Genomic DNA, 25,913 nt, shown 5'->3' with positions numbered 1-25,913 from the left:
CTTTGCGGCTTACTTCTTTGTATAATAATTTCTGCTACGCAAAAAAATTGTGGTCAACGTTTGCAAGAAAATCTCTGGTGCGCTAAGAGTTAAGAAACTGGAAACCTTATTTGCGCAACAATCAGTACAGATCTGAGCCGCGCCAAAATGTCTAGACTACCACATGATTACAGACAGCCAATGGCTGAGATGTAACCTAGGAGGCCCAGTGTGTTGTAAAGAGAGAGAGTGAGAGAGAAAATCCACACAGTGCAGTCTAACTGTCCGTACAGGGTGCACGGAGCGGACCCGCTGAATCTACTCTGCAACTCACTCCTGTCTATATTTGATCTTTTTAATAACTTGGGATTCTTGTATACGCCTGTAACTGGCACGTTGCATTGGTGGTCTGCAGTGTGCATTACTGGAAAGAATCGAAATTACTCAAGATCTCGCTTGCAATTTTTTTGGATCTATTACAGCGGAGGGAAAAGAGCATTTGAAGACTGCAGCTTTGAAGAAAAATCAAGAGGTGTTTTGAGAGAGGGGAACGGGGGCCAGTACATTGGATAGGAATTGCAAATCCCGCAGAAGAATTTTAAATATATATATTTCTGCCCTTTCTCTGTGCATTGCTTTTCTGGATGTGATAGTTTAGTGCGATTTTTTTGAATTGGTTACTGTTGCAATTTTTGTTTTGCAGTGGGTACTGTTGCAGATTTTTACTCCAGTACCCTTTGCACAGTACCCTTTTATAGCCGAATGTTGCAGATTGGTGAACTGTGTAGGTGTGATCTGGTCCCGGAGCTGCCTGGCTGTGCTGGTGCACGGCTCTCTCCCCGGCTTGATGCCGTCTGATCTCCCTTTTTAAAAATCCCCTTCCCTCTTTCCCCCTCCCACCCCCTCCTCCCAGGAAGAAGGCGAGAGAGAGGGGGGAGAGACAGGACAAGGGTGCTTTCTGAAGCTGCGGGGTTATAAATTGCACTCCCCGGATATCGCGATTATAATCGTCGCATGTTCAGATCCAAACGTTCGGGCCTTGTACGGCGACTTTGGCGAAGCCGGGTAACGGGGAGCAATGGGCAGGAGACGGAGGATTGGAGCGACCCGGCCGGATCGTTAAACGAGCTCAAGTCAGTAACGCATTCGCTGCTGAAGAGACTGAAGGAAAAGCCCCTGGAACTGCTGTCTCAGGCGGTGGAGAGCAGAGGCGGACTGCATACTGCTTGTGTCCTAATGGCTAGGAACGAAGTGAGGGTTGGCAAGCAGACCCTGGCCCCCCAGCTCTTGCTTTGTAGACTTTTCAGGTGGCCTGACCTCAAGCAGCTCTTCGAACTCAAGAGGCTTTATCCTTGCGAGGGTTTTTCCAGGAGCGCGGACCACGCTACTGTTTGCTGCAACCCCTATCACTTCAGTCGGCTGTACGGCCCAGGTGAACTTTTTAATCTTTCTTTCCCCCATCCCCCTCTCCCATTCACACGTTTAAAATCCCCGAGGGATTCACCACCTTTGTGCAGTTGCATTCGTGTTAAGCTCTCTTTTGAAGAGAGCGGCGTGTTGTTGGGTGCCTCGCTTGCCACGGGGTTTCATTTTTTTCCGGCTAGAAGTTAAAACAGCTACAGAACCTATCTTGGGGTTGCAAGTGAAAGGCTCCCATTTGAACCTCCACCACCAGGTTTTGAGAGGCCACGTGAGCATCTCAGTGCCTGGGCGCCGAGTCTATTTATTTTTAGCACATGGACCTAGTATGAGCCAGCCCGCCACAAATGTCACATTTCTTTGGAAATGATTCCGAGCCTACAGTTTAACGTAAATTATGTGTCAGTATATTTACCCCCCCCCCCCCTTCCGAAAAATACAAGATTTATATGACACTGTCAGTCTCGAGGATCATATTTTCCATAGTTTTACAAATGCCATTTTGTGAAGTCAAAATCAAAATGTTTATTAAAAAAAATTAGGAAAAGTGCATCTAACAATACAGTTTGTAGGAATGTGCATTTGATTTTGTAAACAGATTGGGATAAATTATTTAACGTGCATAAATAAATGGGAATTTATCTCGTTTATAGGCCAGGCTATATTTCATTCACGGGAGCTGGAGTTTTCATTCATTACAGAGATGTACATTTCAAACCATTTGTAAATTGGTTGTCTGTCTCACTCATTCATCAGGGTTCAACAGATGTATCCCAGACAGGTAATGACAGGGCTGGGCAACAGGTGAAACTTGATGTCCTTCGTCTAGATTAGAGGGGTATTTGGGGGGAGGGGGAGATGGAGAAAGATATTTCGACACTGGGCAATCTATGAAAATCTGATCACTTTGAGTGATTGAAATGAAACGGGGTATGCGGCCCCAGGCGTCTCAATACACTTTTTGTGCATTTTCTTCCCACAAGCAACACTAAGACTGAAACCATGAAACTGTCAACAGCATGTCTTAATAAATAAATGTTTTTAAAAAATGTCCCAACAGACGGGATCTGGTGGGCTACCTAATTTAATCTATGTCAACGCCTCGTAGGACCAGGCATTGGGTTTGCAGAGGTTTTCACAACACTGGATTAGAGTAGGATTTTGGTTTCAAAGTTTTTTTTCCTGTAACCTTTATTTATTGCATATGTGGAAAGGATTATTTTTATTTTTGTGAACACCCCAATATGCAATGACCTTGGTGAAATGTAATTGAGTTTTTAAAAAAAAGAATATATTTAAGTTTAGAATTTAATTACTGACCATTTCATTATTCAGGTCACCATCTTACAGACGCTTTTAATAATATTTAAAAAATATACTTAATTTTCACAAGGCACATTGAGATTAATTCACGGGTGCTCTCCGCAATACTCGAGGATGTAAAGGGGTTCGAGTACTTGGGATATGCATGCCAACTAACCTGAAGATTGTCTATTCAAAAATGCCCACTCACTATCTCCATCCTTGAGACTCCTTAGTTGGCAGAAGGCGTGTTGGGTTGGAGGGTGGGGGCATGGCAAAGCGGGTTGCAAACGATTCATTTTTTTTAAGTCTCACCTTAAACCGTAACCCAGGAATACCAATAAGACGACCGATATATATATATATATTGGGGCAGTTAATAGCGAACATTTATGTTTAAAAATCATGAGTATGTTATATTTTGGCCCAATATAAAGGAACTACTGTCTCTTAATAAAACAGCCTTGTCTCAAGTTCTGTTGCATTTTTACAAATAGCTAAGAATTACTGATGCGTGACGCGATAACCTTTTTATGTTACCGATTCAAGCTATCGGGCAGTTTGGACTGCATTGTTAGGCGAATCGGCCAGTTTGAGATCCTTGCACTCACATCGTGTACACGCAAATGTCGCTTTTTTTTTAAATGAGAAAATCCGATCATTTGAGTGGCAGTTATTTTTGTTTTGTTTCGTCCTTAGTACACTTGGATTTCTTAGAGTCTGTGAGAAGTGGCTAGGCTCTTTCACCTGGCCGCGCCTTTTCACGTGGTGCTCCCAGAAGCTCCCTTTTTAAGGAATTCCCCACTGTCTAAACGGTTTGTTTAAAACTCTCAATTGATTACCAGAACCCCAGCGAACGCGACTGAAATATTTCTCCTCTCCCTCTCTGTCTCTCTGTCCTTGTGGGAGGAGATCAGATCTGGAATCATCCCTTTGAAATGAGATCGATTTCAACTCGTTTTTTTTCTCCTTTTTTTCCCTAAGAAGTTCCAAAGCTATTTAGGTGAAGGAGTGGCAATAATATGCAGTTTGCATATGCCTGGCGCCAGCCTGGCTCCTCATTCATCTGACGACTGAATCTGGGCAATTACTGCATGCTCACTCGCCACATTTAAACCTTCAAGACGCAGGCAGGTTTTTTTTTTTTCTCTTCACTTTTTCTTTCTGTAATTCCCATGTCCTCATTTTCAGATTCTCCACCTCCTCCTTACTCCAGATTCTCTCCAAATGACGAAGAAAAGCCATTGGGTAAGTTTTTATTTATGAAATTAGAACGTTAAAAAAAGTTAGTGATAGTTTGCAAGGAAGTGAATGTGTCACTGTCCTACAATACAACTTTTTGTTTTCCTAATGAACATAAAATATTCTCTGACTAAACATTTTAAATATCTTGTATGAAGTTAAGGATTTGGCATTGCCAGTGGGCACCTGCCATCTCAGAACCAGTGGTTCAGGGAGGGTTGCTGGATTTACGATGACTTTGTTTTCAGTTGTTTTTAAAACAAGGCTTTTGTTGTTATAGCAGTAATTTGGCTTGGAAAGATTTTAATTGGAATTAAATAAAGCAACTACGCATTGGCTAGTTCAGCTGGCCCTTTACCATGACTTGAGAGGAAGCCCGTAGCTATCAGGAGAGCTTGTGAATTCTGCTGCTATTTTACATGGTGGCTTGCCAAACATTGAAGCTTCAGTGAGGCTGGCTGTGGTTGCGAATGTGTGGTGCTGAGGTTGCAAGCAATCAGTCAGCAGCCAAGCTTCAGTTTGGCCTGGATTAAACTCTGACTATTTCATCATGAAAACATTTCCCAATTTGAATATTGTTCAAAGCAAAAACTTCTAATGAACATTTAAAAATGCACCTGAAGGAAAGTAATGCTCAGAGTGCACTGATATTTCCCCTGATGTTTTCTGCTCCCTGCACTAATCAGATGGTATTGAGGAGGACAATAACTACTTAGAGTTTGACCTTTGCTCATACAGCTTTTGATGGCTCAGATCATGCAAGTTATGTTTGATTTTTCTGCTGCTTTACTCTATCTCTGTTCAGTTTGGATACCGGTAGTCTAAAACTAAAAATATTATTAACTAAATGTGCTGACTCCCACATCATGGTTCCAACTGAAATTGTAACATAATGAGGGGGATTTGGCTTGTTTTTCATTTTGGTGCAGATGCTTTATAGTATTGTGGGTTTTAAGAAAGGAATTTCTTTAGAGATCTGCTGAGTACAATACTGTAGATATTTTACATGATGTATTGTTTTAAAATCTGTTATTCTATTCCATCAGAATGCACAGTGTCCTACACGGAAACAGAAGCCACCGATTCCCCAAATATCACGCCTGGAGATTTCTCAGGTAGGCTGGCAGTTTGACTTTCAGTTGCCAACATGGTGTGTATATTGTGTTAATGGAACAGGCATTGAGAAGCCTGTATTAAGATTGGTATTGTTGGTAGGGCAGTAATACTGTTGGTAGTGCTGTTTTTCAATCTCCTTTGCAAATACTTGATTGATAATGAAATCTTCCAAAAATATTCACAAAATTCACCTGTATAAGAAGGACTGATATGTTGTTGACTCCGCATGTTAGCTTGAACTGATGATATGTGAAATCAGTTTAGATCTAGGATTTTAATATTGCGTTGCTTTGTACATGTTGGATTAGCTGTTTTATGCTTGCAAGGATGGTTAGATTGGGACTTCATACAAAGCTTGTGGATTGCTTTGTCCATATTAGACTTTTATGTTTGTGCATTAATCTAATACATACCTGGAGCATACCTGGATTCACCCTGGACTCTTCTGCCAGCAGCTGACCTTTACCAATTTTATTTTGGGCGTGGCAGGGATGTCGCACTGCATGTCATGCCCTCCAGGAGAGATGTGCCAATGGAAATGGCGGAATGTGGTTGACTGCTCGGGCTATCACAAAATTGGCAAATCGCCACAAGGAGTAAAGCAAGGCATTTGGGGAAGAAATTATTACTGCCAAAAATCTGAACGCTGTGTGTTTTGCATTAATTGAAGTGGATGAGAGGAGTTCAAGCCTCAATTAGTTTTTTGATAATCTCCAAGCTGGCTCTCGGAGGAACCAAATGTGAGACATGCACCGAGGATGTAACAGCTGTGTGGAGGGGTAAACCTCCAATTGTTGCTTGTAGTTTCATTGTGGCAGTTAAAACGGTGTTGAGATTGATCAGAGGAACTAATTCCTTGACTGACTAAATTGTTTAAACAAAAACAAAAAATGCTGTAAACACAGCAGGCCAGGCAATATCTGTGGAGGTGGAAACAGTTAAGATTTCAGATCATGGACCTTTCAGGTATTTTGCTTTGGTAGTTTTGTGTAAATTGGCAGCCAAATAAGTATTTTCTCCAGTGGGGGAGGAAATGCCTCTTCATAAATGTATAAAGCTAATCCCCAGTTATTCACATGGAAAAAGTGGCATACTATGGAACTTTGAGGATAAGGCATCTGCTTTTGGGATTGAGTGAGATCTGGGTGTCCGAGTAAAGAAATATAAAGTTAGCCTGCTGTTATAGTTAGTAATTAGGAAAGTAAATGGAATGTTGGCCTTTATTACACGGGATGTAGGATACAAGATTAACAGGCCTTGTTGGAACTATGCAAGACTTTTGAGAGCATATCTGAAGCAGTTTGAGCCTCTTAATTTGAGGATAGAGGCACTACAGCAAATGTTCACGCGATTGATTCGACAATGTTATGTCACCAAGAATTAAGTTTATACTCTGCAGATTATGTTAGAGGTGATTTCAATGAAATAAAGTTCTGAGGAAGCTTGATGGGTATGCAATGAGGATATTCAAGAACTAGGGGGCGTAGTTTCATGATTAGGGGCCATCTACAGGATGGGGAAGTATCCCCCCTCAATGTGTCATAAATCTTTGGAATTCTCCACCCAGAGAGCTATGGAGGCTGAATCATTAAATATATTCAAAGCAGAGAGGGAGAGACCTTTGGTCGATAGGAGGGTCAGATTACACTTGGAGCCAAGATTAGATCAACCATGATCTTATTGAATGGCAGAGTAGGTCTGAGAGGCGCTGAATGGCCTGCTTAGGCTCCCATCTGTTTTATTTTTATTTCCCTAGCAGTTGGAGGAGTGCTACACCGAGGTTAATTTGGTGGAATAAATATTTTTATCAAGGTGCCTAGTTCAGATTACAGTCCAGTGCAGTAACGGCTGCTGGAAGATGTGTGTGGACTTGTGGCTGAATGTCAGATCAATGCTTCGCTTGGCTGTGACGCCCCTCCTGATGAATTGCTGCCAAACCTCAACGGAAAACAGCCACTTGGCTGAGCTTACAGTAGGACCTCTGGTGCCATTGGAACCATAGCGTGGCCTGAGCTGGCACATTGTGAAGAGGGTGTGAGAGAGAGAGAGAGAGGCTCTATGCCCTGTACTGTGAACACACTGCATCACTTGGTTTCACCTCTGCAGCAACAACTAACATTTAGTGGCATTCATGACACCACAGAATCATTCCCAAGCAAAATTTCACGCTGAGCTAAATGAGGACATATTGGGACAGCAGTGAATAGCCAGGTCATGTTAATAAGAGAAAGAGGGATTTGGGGAAGTAATTCCAGAGTTTGGAACCTTGAAGACATAGCTGCCAGCACTAAAGGGCTGTATATCTGAGTTGCACGGAGAGAGGTGTTGACTGACTTGCTCTACAAAGAGCATCTATCAGCTGCACTGTAATGATAACAAGGTCATTGTGGTCTTGTTTTCATCCATCCAAGTTCTGGAGCCTGCCGTTGGCAGGTACTATGGTCCCGGTTTATTCGCTATTGAGAGGTAGCTCAATTGGCAATCATAGAAACCCTCAGGGTCACAGAAGTGTTAGTGAACCTCAGCTGCAGGTAACATGCAAAATAAAGAGTACAGTTGCTGGAAAACTAAAACGAAAGCAGAGAAGATGGGAACACTCGGGGGTTAGGTAGCATAGATGATGCTGCCTAGCCTGCTGAATGTTTCCATAATTTTTCTGTCCTTATCGTTGCAATGAGTAAACATATCGTTTGGTTGCATTTCCCTGGCTTTGTGGCTGCACTGAATCTCTTCCGTGTTTGAATCCATGTTTTGCGTGTGCCCCAAAATGTGTTTGAGGAGAACATGGGGCATTCTTGGCCTGCAACTTTGGCGTTACTTGGTTTTACTGTTCAGATGTAGTTGTGTGTGGACTTCCTGCGATGATTAATTGGTGTGTATAGGGATGGAAATGATTGGACAACACAGAGGAGACCATCTCAATCATGTACAAATTGCTCATCCATGGAATGCGTGCGCCTATCAATAAGGCTACCAGTGTTCAGGGAAATTGCCCTATCATTTTCCCATTACTTAATTATTAATGATCATCAAAAAATGTAGGCAAATCTGCAGCACGTTTGGAAAGTAACTGCCAAGCCATTCAGCCTTGTGTCGCAGCATCAACTCCTTATTAATGTTTGGGTCAAGTTTATCGCCAATACAAGCCAGGATCCCAGTAATCCTGTTAGGCAAGTTTATCCTTGAGGGATCACTGTCAGATGCAAGCTTGCTGCATCGATGTGCTGCCTGTGCTGGGTGTTAATGAGTGGTGATACTAGCTCAGTCCAGCTAGTGCTGCTTGATGGGGTGTTGTCTTCTAACCCTAGTTTGTACCTTTATTGGCAGCCCACAAAACATTGACTGTCCACCACAGCAGTTCAAAGGAAACTGTATCAATTGCCAGGACTTTGAGTCATTTTTAGTTTATAGATTCAGTTTATAGAACAGCCTCTTCGGCCCACCGAGTCCAAACCGACCAGCGATCCCCGCACATTAACATAAGCTTACACACACTAGGGACAAATTACACTTATGTCAAGTGTACAAACCCAAGCCAATTTTAACTACAAACCTGTACCTCTATGGAGTGTGGGCGGAAACCTAAGATCTCGTAGAAACCCCACGCAGTCATGGGAGAACGTACAAACTCCATACAGACAGCACCCATAGTCGGGATTGAACCCGGGTCTCTTGCGCTGTAAGGCAGCAACTCTACCTCCGTGCCACCATGCCAACCTTGTGTTCCAGTAGACTCCAATACAATGCCACAGCAGTCCTGAGATGGTTCCGTTTGTCTTCAAAATCCATGAGATTCGAGGGAAAGGCCCCATCCAAAGCCTTTTTCCCCTTTCAGTTGCAGTGTAATGACATTGCCGTCGCCTCTTATAGCTCAGCATTCTTCGAGGCAGGGTTCCATGTAGGACTCTGATTCCCATTCTCTTGTTCCCCTGTCTTTTCTCATTTTCTTAGGTTTTGTATCCAGAAGCCCCTGATTACTTTTACTATTTTCACTTCATGTTTCCAAATCCTGCTTTGGCCTCGTGCCCTTCCTTTCTGTTAACCTCATCCAACCCTAATCTGCTCAATTTTAAGTACATTATTATTGGTGGCCTTGTCTTCAGTTACCTGGGCTCCAGTTCTGGAATTCCCTCACTAAACTTCTCTGCATTACTTTCCCCCTTTAAACCAAAAACCTTGTCCAGACTTTTTGTCAGTTGTCCTAATTATCCTTGCATATATTAACAGATTCATTATATTGGTCCAATAATTATTCACTATATTATCATAAAGATGGAATATAAATATGAATTAGAGGAAATTCTGTCCTGGTAACCCCCACAAAGTTGTGGACCCCACTGTGGCAAAGCACCTACCTATACACTTCCTACCTAGCTTCTCAAATGGAAATAAGGGCCATGCAGCAGATGTATGTTGACGCCCTTGGGTGTAAAGTTTGGTGAGAAAACTGATCAGACGTAAAGTTCCCAACCCAGAGAGCATTTTTCTGTTTCATTAACCACATACAGATGTAACCGCTTGCTTTGAAATAAATTAGCGAAAGTCCCTGCCAGTGAGCTTTGGTATTGGGACAGGAGTCGGCCAATTCAACAAATGCTAATAAAATATCTGTTTGCCCATTTCTTTCCTTGATCTTTTAGCCAAGTTTAGTTATAAACCTTTGCAGAGGGAGAGGTGCAAAGAAGGACAAAATCCTTTTGGAGCCGGCCATAATTAGAATCATTTTCTATTTGCAATTATATTGCAGCTGAACAGCACTTAACTTTTTCTTACATTTTCGTCCTTTGAACTCGAGTCAAGACTTTTTTTTTTTCTGTTGCTAGTCTACCCAAGCCATGTAGAATTTATTACATTTCACAGACCGAGAAATAGTATGTGACTTGTTATCTGCTATGATCTTAAAACAAAAAATTTGGGAGGTTTTCTGTAATGGAAATGTTTAACAAAAACAATATACCGATTAAAATGGAGTGCAGTCTCCATGAAATCGGATACTTGTCTCCCAACCGTGCAAGTTCGGATACTGAAACTACTAACAGCAAGGCTGGGTGATTGATGCTCTCCCAGCAGACAGACCCGGTGCACAGGATAGGAGTCTTGAGTTTTCAAACTGACCTATTCTGTGCATTAAGCCAGGGGCTCATTTTAACTCTTTGTGTGCAACGGTTTTCTTTCACTCTTTTTGTGTTCTCTATTTTCCTTTCCCTGTTTCTCTCCATTGCATATTTGATACTTTTTTTGTTTCTGTCTCTACTTTTTGCACTCTCCTGTGTATGGCACTCTCTCTCCCTCCTGTGTATATATTTTTTCTGTCTGTTCTTTGCTTTCATCTATTTGTCTACTCTCATGCCAACTATCCCCACCCCCTAACACTACCACCCAAGTCCTCAGATGAATAGTGTTATTTTCATGGAACTGAAATCGCATGCAATCCTTTTAAATGGAATTTGAATTGTTGAATTTGAATTCCACTGATTTTTCACTCCTTTGAGTTGCGGGCAAGGCTGGGGAAGAGTGGTGTGCTGATGTCATGTCTTTAGAAGAATTGAGTCTTTTGTTGGGTGGCTTCTGCACCATCCAATTGCTAAATTCCTGCAACGCTGGACATCCAATGTTTTGTTGCTTCCAAGTACTCTTTCACAATGCTGTGAAATATATACATTTCCATTAAAATATTTCACTGGTTTGTAGGAAACCAGCCAAGCTTTCCAATTCCACATTTCCTACCCCCTCACCCATTGAAATTACATTGATGCTCTTCCTGGTTGTTTAGAGGATCTTGCCTTTCCCAATGTTGTGATGGAAGAGTAAGTCATCTGCACATGCCAGCACGATACCAAAACATCCATGTCATGCAACTCAAATCAGTCTTAAAAATAACTTCAATAAACTGTTCTCTAACTTAAATTGTCAAATATATTGCCTTATATTTAACCCTTGAGGATTTGGTAATATTTGGGTAAATCTGAATTGTTCTCTTTTCAAAAGTTCCTACTTTTCTAAGTCCAACAGCCAGAATTGTACACTGAAGTACTTCCAGAATGTTACATAAAAACAACTTTCAATTCCACCTCCATATTTTAGAAAGGGCTAGCATTAAACTAGTATCTTTATTTTTTTTGTATTTGTGCTAATGTCCCTTCGTTTATTAAAAGTGTTGATCTCTGTTACCCCACCCATGCAGCAGAGTTTATATACCTTCTCACTTCTGAGACTTGAGTTATCTACAGGTATTGGAAAAATGCCACCAACACAAGTTTTGCAAAATCCTCCCAATTCACTGGAAGGCCAAGTAAACAACTTCAGTATCTACTCCTAGGCTAACATCCCCATCATACTCAGCTGGCCACATTAGACAGGCCATATTGTTTTCTTGTGCAGCACCAGATTCTTGAAACAAATACATTTTTCCCAGTCATGTCATCAGAAGAGATGACCAGATATGTAGACAAAAAATCAAGGATACTCTGACTCTTGGGAATATCTGACCAGTGGTCACTCAGTGACAAAGGAGCATTCGATAGAGTATTGCGAACCTGCAGGTCATGCATTGGGAGTACAAGAGGAAGGAATTCACCACCTCGTAGACTATTCAGCTGTAGACTATTCTAGTGCTTCATCTGGAAGAATCTGCACTTTCAACATTTGTCTTATTCATCTCTGAACCCACAAAACCAGAGTGATTGATCCCAAGGGACTGCTGAGAAATAAGCATATTATTAATAATGGTCTTATCCTGCTCATAGTGCACCTGCATTTTCTCCAGGAGTCATTAAATAGTATGCACCAGCTGGAGCCTTGACTATCTCCTTGCTTCTTGCTCAGTAACTGAGCACTAGGAAGGTGTAACTCTGAGCTCAGCACCTGCACCGGCAACTTGGGATTTTCCCAGAGGACGTGAGGGAATACTGCCTAGGCAGTAACTCCAACAAGAAATCATCTTGTTCCCTTTCTGAGTCACTCTTCCACTAATAATTGCAGCTAAGCATCAGCGAGGATGAAAAGGAGGGCAGCAACGCTGGCACGTCCTAAACCCTTTTCAGCACTGGAGTGGCTGACTGACTCTTGACATTTGGAATTTGATCAGAGATGCATCAGGCCAGAAGGGTATTTGCTTGGGGAAAAACTCATAGATAAATGCAAATACTGGTTTAAATGCATATTTATTACACTTTTTAGATAAGTATTTCTACTTCCAAACATGTATTTTCAAATTTAAATGGAAGCTATGAATATGGTCAGTTATAGAAATAACACAAGGAACAGTGTCAGTAAAAAAAACTGCAGATGCTGGAAACCTGAAATAGAGTAGGAATGTCCCCACAGAGCAAGTGCAAAGAAACTTGTTTACCTTGTCTATTTTAGGTCTTTCTGATTGTGTTGTGTTCCACAGAAACGTTCATTAATGTTAGCTTATACCTTCCTGATGCATCCCTCTCCATCCTTTTGAATTGCAGCCGTCTCCTTTTTCTTGCCCATTCTCCTTGTTCCAATCCCTCATCTCTGGCATTTTCAGTGTGTGTGTGTGTGTCTGTGTGTGCGTGCGTGTCTCTCTCTCTCTCTCTCTCCTACTCTATCTGTCTCGCATTCTCAATAGATAACATCAGGACTGTGAGCTCTGTGCACACTGGGATCTAGGAGGCGTGAGTTATTATGCGATGTTATCAGCAGAGGCCTTTTGACTCTTTGCCCATGGCGTGCTTCAAAGGAGAAGCTTGAGTTTGCACTGTGATTTACGCTAACTACTTGAGCAAATTCATCATAGTAACCTCTATGAGGCACACCAGTAAACTGGAGCCAGTAAAGGTAATGGTTATTGAATTCATTCATGAAAACTATTTCTACAAAGATTAGATCTTTTTTTTTCATCATTTGAGATCTTCAACTAGTTTGCAAGCTTTTTCTTAGTTAATGAATTCCTTAACAGCCTCCAATAAAATACTTCCGCTGAAGGGAACCGCCCCTCCCTAATACTAGTGGTAAACTTTCATGTATACATTGAAGAGTTAGTTTCCATGTGGATGCAATCGGATGTCGGTGCATTATTATCACTTTTTCACTCTTTGAAATCCATTTTTCTTGTATCTATTTATGAATAAACTATACACTTTGCACCATTCTGCTGTTTATATGTGTGTCTATCACTATGTATACTGTGTACTCTATGAAGGAATTTCATTGCACCCCTGCTGTATATAACAGTAAATTGAATCTGAATATGATCCATCAATCTTTTGCGTCTCAAAGATTCCAGCTTTAATAATCGGTCCTTGGAACCCTGGTAAATCATTATTGCCCGAATAAATCCTATTCAATGGATAGGCATTGAAGGCTGGGTAATGGTTGACATCTACTACTATTCTGGTAATTGTGGGTAGTAAATTTGATACTGGTTCTCTGAATGCCAACCATGGCAGTCAAACTTCATGCCCTCTATGCTCTTTGTCTCGGTTGCAGCTTCCTTTACCATGAACTAGGTTAGAATCAAGTAAAATTAATATTTGCTTTAAATAAAAGGGCAATTTCTTATTCTTGAACACTAGGGAAAGAGATATAATGAAACATTGTGCTGTGATAGACATGTAAATGTGGAGTCCTATCCACATTACTGCTGACTTGTGCTAAGGGATTTGAACATTTTAGAAGCAATAGGGACAGTGTTGGGATTATCCAGAGAAGTTTGGCTTCAGTGGAGTAGAGAAATTGAATTAGAAGATGACGGAGTCTGAAGTTGGGGACAGATCTAGTGTAACTTTTTGCTCTGCCAAGATCTCAACTGCAAAGCACTATGTGTGTCTCTTGATTATGCATTTTCCCTACAGTCTGCAGGCATTCAAAATCTAATCCATAAATGCATGTATTTTTGCCCATCCTCTGATTGGTATTGGGTATTGTTGGACTTGGCTCCACACACAGGCCAAATGACAAAACTAAGAACATTTTACAATGCTCTGGCTGTTTTGCAGAGTTCAGCAGCACATGAGGGGGGGGGGGGTGAGAGGGGGTTGTGGGGGGGGGGGGGGGGGAGAGAGCTCGGAGAAAAGACGGGGATTGTGGGGGAGAGGGTGGTATCATGGTGGAGGGGGGCAGAAGCCAGCGAGGGGGTCTGGATGGGAAGGGGCTGGAGCTGACGTTGCGATGGGGACTCTCAAAGCGGGCGCTGGTCGTTCTACTCCGTCGGGATCGGAGTCTCCGCTTTCCGTATCGCGATATCGGCGACATCTCCGATGCTGGGCTGGATCTCCGACACTGGGCTACTTCGGGTCTGGTCTCTGACCCAATCTCCCTCCGAAAATTGTGTTTGGTTGGAGACGTCCGCTGGCCATCCAGAGCCTCCCTCGGCTCCAGTAAAGACGCGATGGTGCAGGAAGGGGCAGACTGTCCCATGGAGTGACAGGAGAAAAGACCAGTCGACATGGTGCTGAACGACAGGAGAGGAGATCGATCTGCGCACGCGCTGTTTTTAGGATTTTTCAAACCTCGCTAACTTTTACATTAGACCACCGATCGGAACGAAACTTGGTACAATCGCAGCTCAGGAGAACAGTGTGTAAGCTGGTGAAAAATCGTAGCGCTATCACGTACCGTTTTTGCGCAAATAGAATGACCGCACAAACTGGAAGATAAGATCAGAGCTTTAGTTATGTATAGATAGATGCAAGTACCTAGAAGGGACACAGAAGTTGGTGGAGTGGCATGGTGAACGGGAAAGGCTATATTACTGACACAGCTACTTGGTGAACACACAGAACTTGGTTATTGAGCGTTTTTGTGGCCTTCCATGGTCCTCCCCATTTCTAAGAAACAAGATCACATATAATGAGAGTTCCATTTACACCTTTCCAGGATACAAATCATTTATTGGCCATGTGTGGCTATCTGGGTTGTCAAAGCTACTAGATGGTGCTAGTACTTAATTTGGTGTTTAGTATCAGCAGTAGCAACGCAGGTTCATTTTTTAATCTTGTCCCGGTCATTTAATGAGCTTGTGAACATCAAGACATGATGCACAAGTATAGACTGCACTTGGAAAGCACTTGCACAGGCTCAATAGACCAAATAAACTCTCGAAGAACTGGCCCTCTTTTTAAGGAGGTGGATTAGAGTCATGCATTGTAGAAACCTTCCCTTTGGTCTAACATCCATGCCGACCAAGGTGTCCCATCTTGCCTAGTCCTATTTGCCTGCATTTGACCCGTATTCCTCTAAACCTTTCCTAGTCATGGAAGTGTTCAAATATATTTTAAAATGCTGCTGCAGTACCTGTTTCAACTACCCCCTCTGACAGCTCATTCCATATACCCATATAACATGAAAAAACAGGCCCCTCGGGTTCCTATTAAATTTTTGCCCTCTCACCTTAAACCTGTCCTCTCCTTGGCTCCTCCACCCTTGGAAAAATATTCTGTGCATTCACCTTATCTATTCCCCTCATGATTGTGTATACGATTACTCCTCAGTCTTCTGTGCTTCAAGGAATAAAGTCCTAAAATGCCCAATCTCTGGCAACATCCTTGTAAATCTTTTCTGCACTCCTTCCAGATTACTGATTCTAAGAAAGTGCAGTCTGGTACCCATTCACTCTCCATGTCCTTCCTTCTTTTTCCCCACTATCAACTCCATTACTGAATTCCCAGTTGCCTGAGAAAGTTTCATGATAACGGGGTCGGAGTTTTTTCCCAATGCTCTGAGGTGTTCTGGGACATTTTACTAGATTTGATTATAAATGTGAGTTTTTATTGAAATGGTGAAACTTGTGTAAAAAGGGTTTTATACCTAATAGGATGAACTCCATTGGTAGCATTTCAGATAACACTGTTTGCTGTGCAAGATTTTTCCTTTGGTCTGTTACAAACCTACCTGATAGCAAGAGTAAACTCAAAATAGTTTCAAAGGTTGTTTAATTTTAGTTTAATTTAGAGATACAGCCCGGAAACGGGCCCTTCGGGCCACTGAGCACGCCAACCATTGATCATCTATTGACACTTGTTCACTGTTATCCCACTTTCCTACTGCTGACAAACTAGGGGCGATTTATATAGACCAGTTAAACTAAACATCCATACATCTTTGGGATGTGGGTGAAACCAGAGCACATGGAGAAAACCCACGCGATCACAGGGAGAATATGCAAACTCCGCACGGACAGCATTCAATGTCGTATACGGGTCTCTGGCGCCATGAGACGGGAGCTCTACCAGCTGCGCCTCTGTGATTGATCCAGGAAGGTAGGATAATTTAATGAGGACAAAATTCAAGGCAATTGCCAGAAAGAACTCTTTACTTGAAAAAAGTTTGAATTAATCGGCCTGGGTGTTTCAAGAAACATATTTCATATTTTTGAAGACTCCAAAACCAAAATGCTAAATATAAGATATTCTAGGAGGCTCATTGGTTAGTAAAGCTTCAGTGAGATGAATGGGCTCATCTTCCCAATAACATTTTGTTTGCCCTGCTTCTTGGAATGTTTTTCCATGCATTATGTTAATGAGTGCGCAGGAAAGGGAGCGCGAGGGAGAAGTCAATGTCAGCTGCTCAGAATTAATATTGTGGTCTCCTCCCTGTCTGCAGGCAACTCGCCCAGCACAATTATACATTGCAATGGAGCGTTTTTTTTAAGCAGTAAATCTTAAAACTAAGCACCCCAGGCACAATTAAACACAGCTGCTTACAGCCCTTCAATGGAGTTGCTTTCCCAGAAACACCCAGTGTTAACTATCATAGCATAGGAGCTGTTTTAAAAAAAAAAAAATGTTTAAATCACACAACCATTTGTGTTGTGCTTTTCACATTAAAGGATATCCATGTATGGATGTACAGGACAGTCCTGTTTCAGACTCTACGTGCGTGAGATTTGCACACTCCAAGGTCAAGCATGCCACAGGTTGCATGCCCATCCCTCTTCTTAACTATGCCTTTGTTCCGCAACCTCAAATTGACTCCCGCAGGGTAATGTTCCATTCTTTTGCAACCATCTTGGAGGGCATCAGAATTAGATGCTGCTATATTCCCAATAATATTTAAATGTCCAATCACTTGCCAGTATTGATTGGAGAATCTGAAAACCCATAGTGACTCAATATCTAATTGCGTGGAGAGTCCACATAAAGGTTACAATTGGATTTTTGCTTTCTCTTTGCTATTTCCTCAACATAATTCCTGCAGTTTTTGGGAAATCGTGTCTAAAGGTTTACTGATTTCACCTGATTAGTGACCACATAGCATTCAACCTGGCATTCATTGAAATTCCAAGGACCAATGTCCAACATCTTCCTTTGCCTGAAGATTGCATATCGAAGGATCACCAAACTGGGTTAAATGATCTCTGCTGCCTCTCACTATCTCAGTCCGTTAACAATTTTCATGAAGTTATGCCCCTAAAGTACAGCTAGGGTACCAGGCTGGGCATGAAAATAGAAATCGTTGATCAAAAAGCTCTTCTGATTGACTAAGCTTCAGTGCATTGATCACATTTTAGCCTATTTTCGTGCACATATGCGGGCTCCTCCTCCAATGCTGGGTTAGTGTGGGCACATGCTGCCTGCTGTGACGAGATCCATTATTGCAAAGCGTTTTCCCTCACCCTCAATTCACCCACTCTCCCTCCGCACCTCCCCAGGACCTCAAGGTTGCCTTGACCGGTGACAGAGGCGGGTGCCGCCGGTGACTGACAGCGGACGCGCCCAATCAGTGCGCCGATGGTGCAGGAAGGGGTGTCGCTGTCCCGGCCGTGACTGACAGGAGATTGGACCAATCTGCGCATGCGCGGTTTTAAAGATTTTTAAACCTTAATAACTTTTAAAATGTACCACCAATCGGAGCAAATGTGGTGCATTTGCAGCACAGGACAACGGCGAGTAAGGTGGCGAAAAATCGTAGCGCTATCGCGTACTGCTTTTGTGCAAATGTAAAAACAACGTAAACCGGAGGATAACATGATGAGAGTTTTACTTGTGTATATAGATATATAGATAGATCCAAAAGTGATCTCCATTCTGAGGACCATAATCCAATGAGTTATCTCTGTGGGAAATACTCACTTGGAGCAATGTAATTACATGTCATATTTCATTATTAAAGGTGAGCACAAAATGCTAAACTCAGCAGGTTAGGCAGATCTCTGGAGAAAATTTATCGGTGAATGGAACCATTCTTCAGACTTCATTATTATATGGCTAAAGTGTAAGATGAAATGAAAGGGGTAATGATAATTGTATCATTGTCTTGAATGAGTTGCTCATTGGTTCTCTATCCAATAGTAATGTATAATGAGCCTGCGCATTTTGCATGTACATATCTTCGGCACATTTCCATGGACAATAAGATAGTATGTTTCCCCATTCCCGCCTCAACGAACTATATCCAACTATCAACACCATACTTCAGGCCGAAAAGAATATGTGTGTTTTTACCATCATCTCTCCTTCGTGGGACTAAAAGAGCCTTAAAATGTCAAAATGTTCCTTTAATTGGCTGCTGTGTTTGGTTATTCTTGTCGGGTCACACCTGGGTGAGTGAGATCTCACACTGGTAATGAGGGTGACTTTTATTCCTAGGGTTGTTGTAAAAGTTATGTTTTTACCTTCATTCAACTGTGCTGTACCCCATTGTGCTCACAGATCAGTTTCCAGTATCAATCAAACCTTTATGGAAGCAGAATTTGCACTAAATAGTAGATGGGGAGAGGATATTTTCAGTAGCGGGAGAGTCTAAGACCGGAGGGCACATTCTCAGAATAAAAGGACATACCTTTTAGAATGGATTTGAGGAGGAATTTCTTTAGCGAGAGGGTGATAAACATATGGAATTCATTGCCACAGATGGCTGGGGAGACCCAAGTCATTGGGTATATTTAAAGTGGAGATTGATAGGTTCTTGATTATTAAGGGCATCAAAGGTTATGGGGGGGGGGGGGATGCGCTTGAGTGGGGAAAACAGACTCGATGGGCTGAATGGCCTAAATCTGCTCCTATGACATGATCTTATGAAATGCTCAGTAAATTAGACAGCATTTCTGTAGAGAGATAGAAATTAGTGTTTCGCATCAATGACTCTTTGTTTCTCTTTCCAGTGATGTTGCTTGACCTGAGTATCCACAGAACTTTCTGTTATTATTTATTATTTCAGATTTCTTGCATCTGCAAATTTTGTTCTGCTTGAATGGTTGGGGATGAGGGTAATGAGTGGGGGATTGTATTCAAATCCTACTTTGGACACGTATACCCATCCACTGACAATACTGAATCGGGAATCCATGTCACTAAGAAGATGAAGAAACCTGAACTGCTTGATTTGAGAAATGCCCTGCAATGGTAATTGATGAGTATGTGTAGCAATAACTAAAGCATATGTAAGTGTTTGCTGTTTTGTGGGATCTTGCTGTTCGTTTGCTACACTGCGACAGTGACTACTCAATTAATGCCCATGTCAGCTGTAACAGTGTTGTGTGGCATCCTGACAGTTTGTATGAGTGCAAATATTTTGCAAGGAATCAAAAGGCCATCTTCTGCTCCTGTTTTCATTCTTACAATGGGCTGAAAGGCCCTCTGTGCCTTAACAACTCTTGACATCTTGACACTGTAAATCTTTAGGATCACAAAGTGTTCACTCTCTGTAATTCCCCTTCTCTGGAAGGCATGAAAAGAGAGTCTTCAGCTAGAAGCAGCCCAAATGTAACCATTTGTGTTGATACCACTAGAAAGTGGCCTGTTAATTGGCTGCTGTTGCATATAGCAGCATGCTGTAGTCTATTAACTTTCTCACTGTGACTTTGTTTACTTTGATACATCTTGTGTGGAGAGTGACCCCACCCCCCCATCCTTCTTTCCGTTCTTTGAACCCTGCAGTGGTGGGGAGACTGCAGCGTTACTGGCTGAATGCCAGGGCCATTTTCAGTGAAGCAAACCTGAAACAAAAGAGAATGGAAGCAATTCGCCCTCTTTAAAATTAAAAAAAATCATTTTTTCTTCAAACCCCCACCCACTTTGCAAATAGCTTGATGGATCTATGTTGGGGAGAGGAAGCCTGACAGGGGCTTAGCAACCTGTGATTTCTTCTACAGTGCCAATTGCCGGACAGTCTGACGATAGTTCTGTTCGGCTTCCAGTTCCAGCCTTTTATAGCTGCTTTGTGATAGACTTGAAGAGCGTCTCCCAGGCGAGCTGGATTGATCAAGGTAAGGGATGTGGAAAAAATAAAGGCTTGAGTACTTCCACTATGGTGCCGTGCACTCTCTGAATTGGTTGTGAATTGTTTACTTGGGGGAAGTATGGGCCTCAATCAGGTTTCCTGCTTTGTTACGGCTATTGTTCTAGTATTGCGATAGCTCCAAGTTACTGTGGTTTATAGTTAAACCCTGAAGATTTTAGTTTTGCTTTTTCTTATTTAATGGTATTTCTAACTTTTTGCCACCCCCAAACATAGGCCCCTCCAATGAATCGCAGTAAGCGGCAGGACTTGGATAACCTGAGTGTGCCCACGTAACTATCTGTAGGCTCTTGCACTGCATAGGCACTATTAAATTGTCTGATCCGGCCTTTAGACCTGTGCTCCCTTTGCAGCTGATTCTATTTGTATGGAAGCTGAAGGAGAGAACTGCAGTTTGGCTGCCTTTTCGGATTGTCAGATGGTTTGGCTGAGCAGAAATTCCCTCTGGCTAAATATTGGGAAGTCATTGAGCCATTGCCTCTGAATCTCATTGCGTTATTGCTCGGACACATATTTCACCCCCGTCCCTGCCAGCTATCTGAAATTAAGCCATACAGACGCACTTGATTTCACCTCGACATAACCTCCTCACACCCCCACCCTGTTTCTTGCAAGGGCACCATCCCATACTCTCAATTTCTACATCTCTGCCATATCCGCTCCCACGCGGAAGCTTTCCACCATAGTCCATTCAAGACGTCCTCTTTCTTCAGCAGGCATGGTCTATCCTCCCAATTGCCCCCCCCCCCATGCTATTATAGCTAGAGCCTACATCCATGCCTCCTGTGTCCCGCAGTTCTGCTCTTACTACCTCTTTCCCCCTAAACGGAATAAGGATAGAGCTCCCCTTGTCATCACCTTTCACCCACCAGCATCTGCATTCAACACATCATTCCCTCCATTTCTGCCATTTTCAATGTGATCCCACCACTAATCACATCTCCCATCCCCACTCCTTTCCACTTTCTGTAGAGACCACACCCTCCACAACTCCTTGGTTCACCCAGCCCACTCCCTCCCAGGGTTCCTTCCCCTGCAACTACAAGAGATGTAAAACATGTCCTACAGCTCCTCTCTTACTTCCATCCAAGGACCCCAGCAGCCCTTCCAGTTGCAATAGAGGTTCATGTGCATCTTATCGTCTACTACATTTTGATGCTCTTGATGTAGCCTCCTTAACATTAACGAGACCAAGCATAGAGTAGCTGGTCGTTTCGCTGAACACTAGTGCTCTGTCCACCAAGGCCTGCTGGATCTCCTGGTTGCCAACCATTTTAACTCCATCCCATTTCCATATTGACCTTTCTGTTCTTTGCCTTCTCTACTGCCAGAGTTAGGCCACACGCAAACTGGAGCAACAGTACCTCATATCCCGCTTGGGTAGCTTACAACCTAACATTATGAACTATGTATTCTCCAACTTCAACTAATACTCCCTTGCCCCCTCTTTCTTCTGTGCCCACACCCCAGTCTGCCTCCATTCTCCCACCATCTCAAATATTGTCATTCTGCACCTTTCCCCTCCTTGGTACACTCATCTCCTGTCCCACATCCCACCCTCCAGCTTTATATTTTACAACTGCTTCTTTTCTAACACTTTTCACTTCTAACCTTTGTCACCATCTGCCAATCAACCCCCACAACCCATCTGTATCCATCTATCATTTGCCATGGTTTGTCCTGACCTACCTTTTCCAGCTATCAGTCTGAAGAAGAGACCCAAGCTTAAATGTCATCTATTTCCTCCGCTGATGCTGCCTGAGCCACAGACTTCCTCCAGCACTTTGTGTTTTGCTCAAGTTTCCGGCCTCTAATAGCTCTAGTGTCTCCATAGCTATGGTTCATCTGTCTGGAACTCCCTCCTTAAACCTCTATTCCTTTCAACTCTTATATTATGTTCCTCAAAACCTATATCTTTGAACACGTGTAACTGGGCACAAAATATTTGTTTCATAATTACTTCTGTCTTCAAATAATTTTGTGATATGACACAAATTATTGTGGTTTAAAAAATACCTCGGCATTTTGCTCCTGTTCCATGTTGATCTACTTAAAGCCCTGTCCCACTGTACGAGTTCATTCAAGAGTTCTCCCCGAGTTTGCCCTGATTCGAACTCGGAGATTTACGGTAATGGCAGCTCCTAAGTACCGGGGCTCTCGTGGACATTTTTCAACATGTTGAAAATCTTCCCGAGCTTACCCGCCGTTAGCGAGTCTTCCCGAGTACCTGCCGTTAGCGTTACGAGCCGCTAAGACACGTCCCCGAGCTCCGACGTACCAGCTACGTTCATTCTACGTGCTTACCACGAGTTTGATTTATTTAAAACTCGGGAGAGCACTTGAATGAACTCGTACAGTGGGACAAGGCCATTAACCAGAAGTGTTTCGCTCTAGAAATGGCATGGTACATTCAGAGATAACTTTCTTTCTGCCTGTCAAAAATAAAGCAGCTACAGACAAATAATCTGACTGGTACATCACCCTCTCCCTCCCTCACCAGTTGTGGAATGAACTCGCCATTCATTACAGTCTCTGACTAGATTACAGAACATGGCTGAAAATGTGTCCTGTGCCAGGGTTAATGTCAAACCAGAATAGAAAGTGCACACAACAGGAATGGCTGAGTACTGTATCCCTCGATCCAATTACTATCAAAAGGTTATTTGTAATTAAAGACCTGGAATACATGAGAAACTTTTATTTGGATGACTTGAAGTAAGAAAATGTTGAACCTAATTACACAAATATCTTTAAAAATGAACTTTCACTCTGGTTCTGACTTTTCTTTTGTACTCGATGTGGCAGTAATATGGTTTGGGTTTTCTTGTTCCCTTAGACCAGGGGTCGGCAACCTATGGCCCACGGGCCGGATTCGGCCCGTAACCCGAAATCATCCGGGCCACAAGCGTATTTTTTTTCATTTTGTTTTCGCGACCTGAGAACTGTAGCCAGTCCTGGGGACGCGAGCTGATCTGGGGATAGCAGCTAGTCCCGGGGCACGCAGGCGACCTGGGCGCTACAGCAAGTCCCGGGGCAGGCGAGCCGACCTGGAAACTGCAGCCTGTCCCGTGGCACGTGAGGAACCTGGGAACTGCAGAAAACTAATTGGAAAAACCCGTGAAAACTAAAGCGAAAAAGTGTCACACTATAGCGATAGATGTGGGCTGCCATCCGCTCACGGACATGGGTCCTGGCCCCTATGCAGAACAAGGTTGCCAACCCCTGTCTTAGATTCTCTCCCACCCCACTCTTTCAATTGAGCATACTGGATTGCCTCCAATACTGTGTGTTTTTGCACCTCAAATAGAAGCAGTTCCATGATGGAGCTCCTTGAAGAAAAATAATCCTTTCTCACCCCCACAATCTGTGTGAAGAAGGGTCCCAACTCCAAAACATCACCTATCCATTTTTCCTGGGGTGTTGTCTGACCCACTGAGTTACTCCAACACCCTGTGTCTTTGTTTTGTAAACCAACATCTGTTGTTCCTTGTTTCTGCAAGAATCCTTTACTACCTGGAATGAGAGTGCGTACATGAGTGTTTTGGATCTTTTCTCTGTCGGGTCTTTTGAATTGTTTTATTTTACTAAGTTTTGGCAGCATGATTCAAAATATTGTGATAGCTTTGCTGATTAAATGTTGTTGGATTACATTCTGAAAAACTAGAGGCCAGTATTTTCATTAATATTCCTCCTCTTTAACTTTTATTTCATTTTCTTTCTTGGCTTATCTTTCTCTCTTTGTTTATTTCTCCCCAAGCCCCTTCCACAGCGTTAAATGGGCACAAATCATGTACCTTTGTTGGCACACAGTTTAACTATTGGCATAAATTTGAGGATATATTTCAGCATAGATGGCGCAGAAAATGTCAAAAAATATTCCGCAAATTAGTCTGTATCTGTGCAGAGAGAAACTGGGTTAAATTTTCAGGCAAGTGAACATTTGCTAAGGAGTAGAGACTTGAACATATGACACCAGCAATACAGTTTAAAACATCTTTAGGAAGTCATTGTTACCCAAGGCAGATAAGATTAAATATTATTGAAAGTGAATATACTGCAGACTTTGCAAATATTATCCCTATTTCTCTTTTGATATACGTTGGCTAACCTGCTAAGTGTTTCCAACTTTTTCAAATTTATTTCAGCTTCTCTGCACAAGTGAGATGTAAAACCCTCTACCATATCCTTTCTGAGCAACAGTGATTCCCTAGAGAGATAGTTTAAGATGTATTGGAGTTGTTTGTCCAAGTACCTCCTCCTTATCAAGCCAGAGTCATAGAATGTCTCATGTTGTCTATTAGAAGCTCTTGGCTCTTGGTACTGGTGGAAGATTATCAGCAAAGCTAGCCCTAATGAGGTGTTTTTGTTTTGTTTATTGAGAGTTATTAAGGTCAGTGCAGTTGGCACCAGATCAACTGAACAACGCAGCACTAACAAAGGGAAGTTGTGTATTTATACAGTGCTTTCAAATATAAGCTGCTATGTGATGGTTCACATTGTGGACAGTATTATTGGTAAAAATGGCAGATACCATTCCTGATAGGAAGATCCTACAAAGAGGAATATCAGTCTGATTTACTTTTAATTGCATTCACTATGGGCTGAATATTAGCAGTGATTAACTTTCAACAGTTCTTTAAAATCTTTTCTAATTTCTTTTTTTAATAAAAGGTAGAAGTCATTCACTCCATCGAGTTCATGCTGACTCTCGGAGCATTTCTCTCTCTTCCATTTGCCCCACCCCCAACTGTTTCCCTCTTGCCTATTTTCTTTCACATGTCCATCAGCTATTCACAATTCTCCTGCCAAACACCCACACTTGGGGCAAATCACAATACCCTACCTTTGGGATGTGGTAGGAAACAACAGAACACTTGCGAAAACCCACATGGCCATTGAGTGAATGTGTAAGCTTCACAAAAAGCAACACCTCGGGTCATGGCCCCTGAAGCTAATGAAAAGCATCACTACCTGATACGCTACTATGCATACAAATGAACTATTGGAGCATTCGGATGCGACCTGCATCGCTAATAGTGCAGCATGCTTGCAGTACTGCACTGTTGTGCCAGCCTAGCATATGAGCTCTTTATTGAGGTCTAAGAATTAGATTTTATTCGTTGCTTTTTGCAGTACGGTAAAAAATGTTCTTCAAAGAATTAAAGTATCCCCGAACTACTTGGAACGAACTGCTTTAAAAGCTTTGCTGTGTTCAAGAAAAATTCTAATAAAGTTTAGTTGGAAAAAATCCAGATCCACTTTAGTTGTTAAAGAGTAAGGAGAAACATTGTTTTTACACAGTGAGTTGTTGTGATTTGGAAAGCTGTGCCTGAGAGGGCAGGAACGTGTGTTCAATAATAACCTCGCAAAGGGTATTAGATTACTTAAAAAGGAAGTTCTTGCTCACCTATGTGGGATGAGCAGGAAAACAGAATTATTCAGGTAGCCCTTCCAAAGGGCCGAATGGTTGACTCTGGTCTATAATATATTGAAATGTGATGGTTACCATAGTAATGGTCCATAGTTGCAATGTAACACCAGATGTGTTTCTCCCAAGTGAAATGATTTAGCCCAATAGCTTGGATTCATAAAAAAGGGAAGATGGAAGAGTACAGGAGGTCACAAGGTGGGAGGTCTTAAACACTGAC

At 42.4% G+C, this 25,913-nt stretch overlaps 1 protein-coding gene across 1 annotated transcript in view; it reads left to right on the top strand.

The window, feature by feature from the left end:
- The first annotated feature begins 220 nt into the window (after nt 1–220).
- The window catches only part of smad6 (SMAD family member 6), a 52,006-nt gene continuing 26,313 nt past the window's right edge, over nt 221–25,913 (top strand). Inside the window, exons 1-3 of the mRNA XM_033050619.1 lie at nt 221–1,411; nt 3,892–3,948; nt 4,989–5,057. Coding sequence (XP_032906510.1) covers nt 994–1,411; nt 3,892–3,948; nt 4,989–5,057 — 544 coding nt within the window. The 5' untranslated portion in view covers nt 221–993. The remainder of the gene's footprint in view (nt 1,412–3,891; nt 3,949–4,988; nt 5,058–25,913) is intronic.

Source organism: Amblyraja radiata, chromosome 34 (assembly GCF_010909765.2).
Source record: "Amblyraja radiata isolate CabotCenter1 chromosome 34, sAmbRad1.1.pri, whole genome shotgun sequence".
NCBI classification, from domain to species: domain Eukaryota; kingdom Metazoa; phylum Chordata; class Chondrichthyes; order Rajiformes; family Rajidae; genus Amblyraja; species Amblyraja radiata.
The sequence above is the reverse complement of the archived record's forward strand: the minus strand, read 5'-3'. Positions and strand labels throughout refer to the sequence as shown.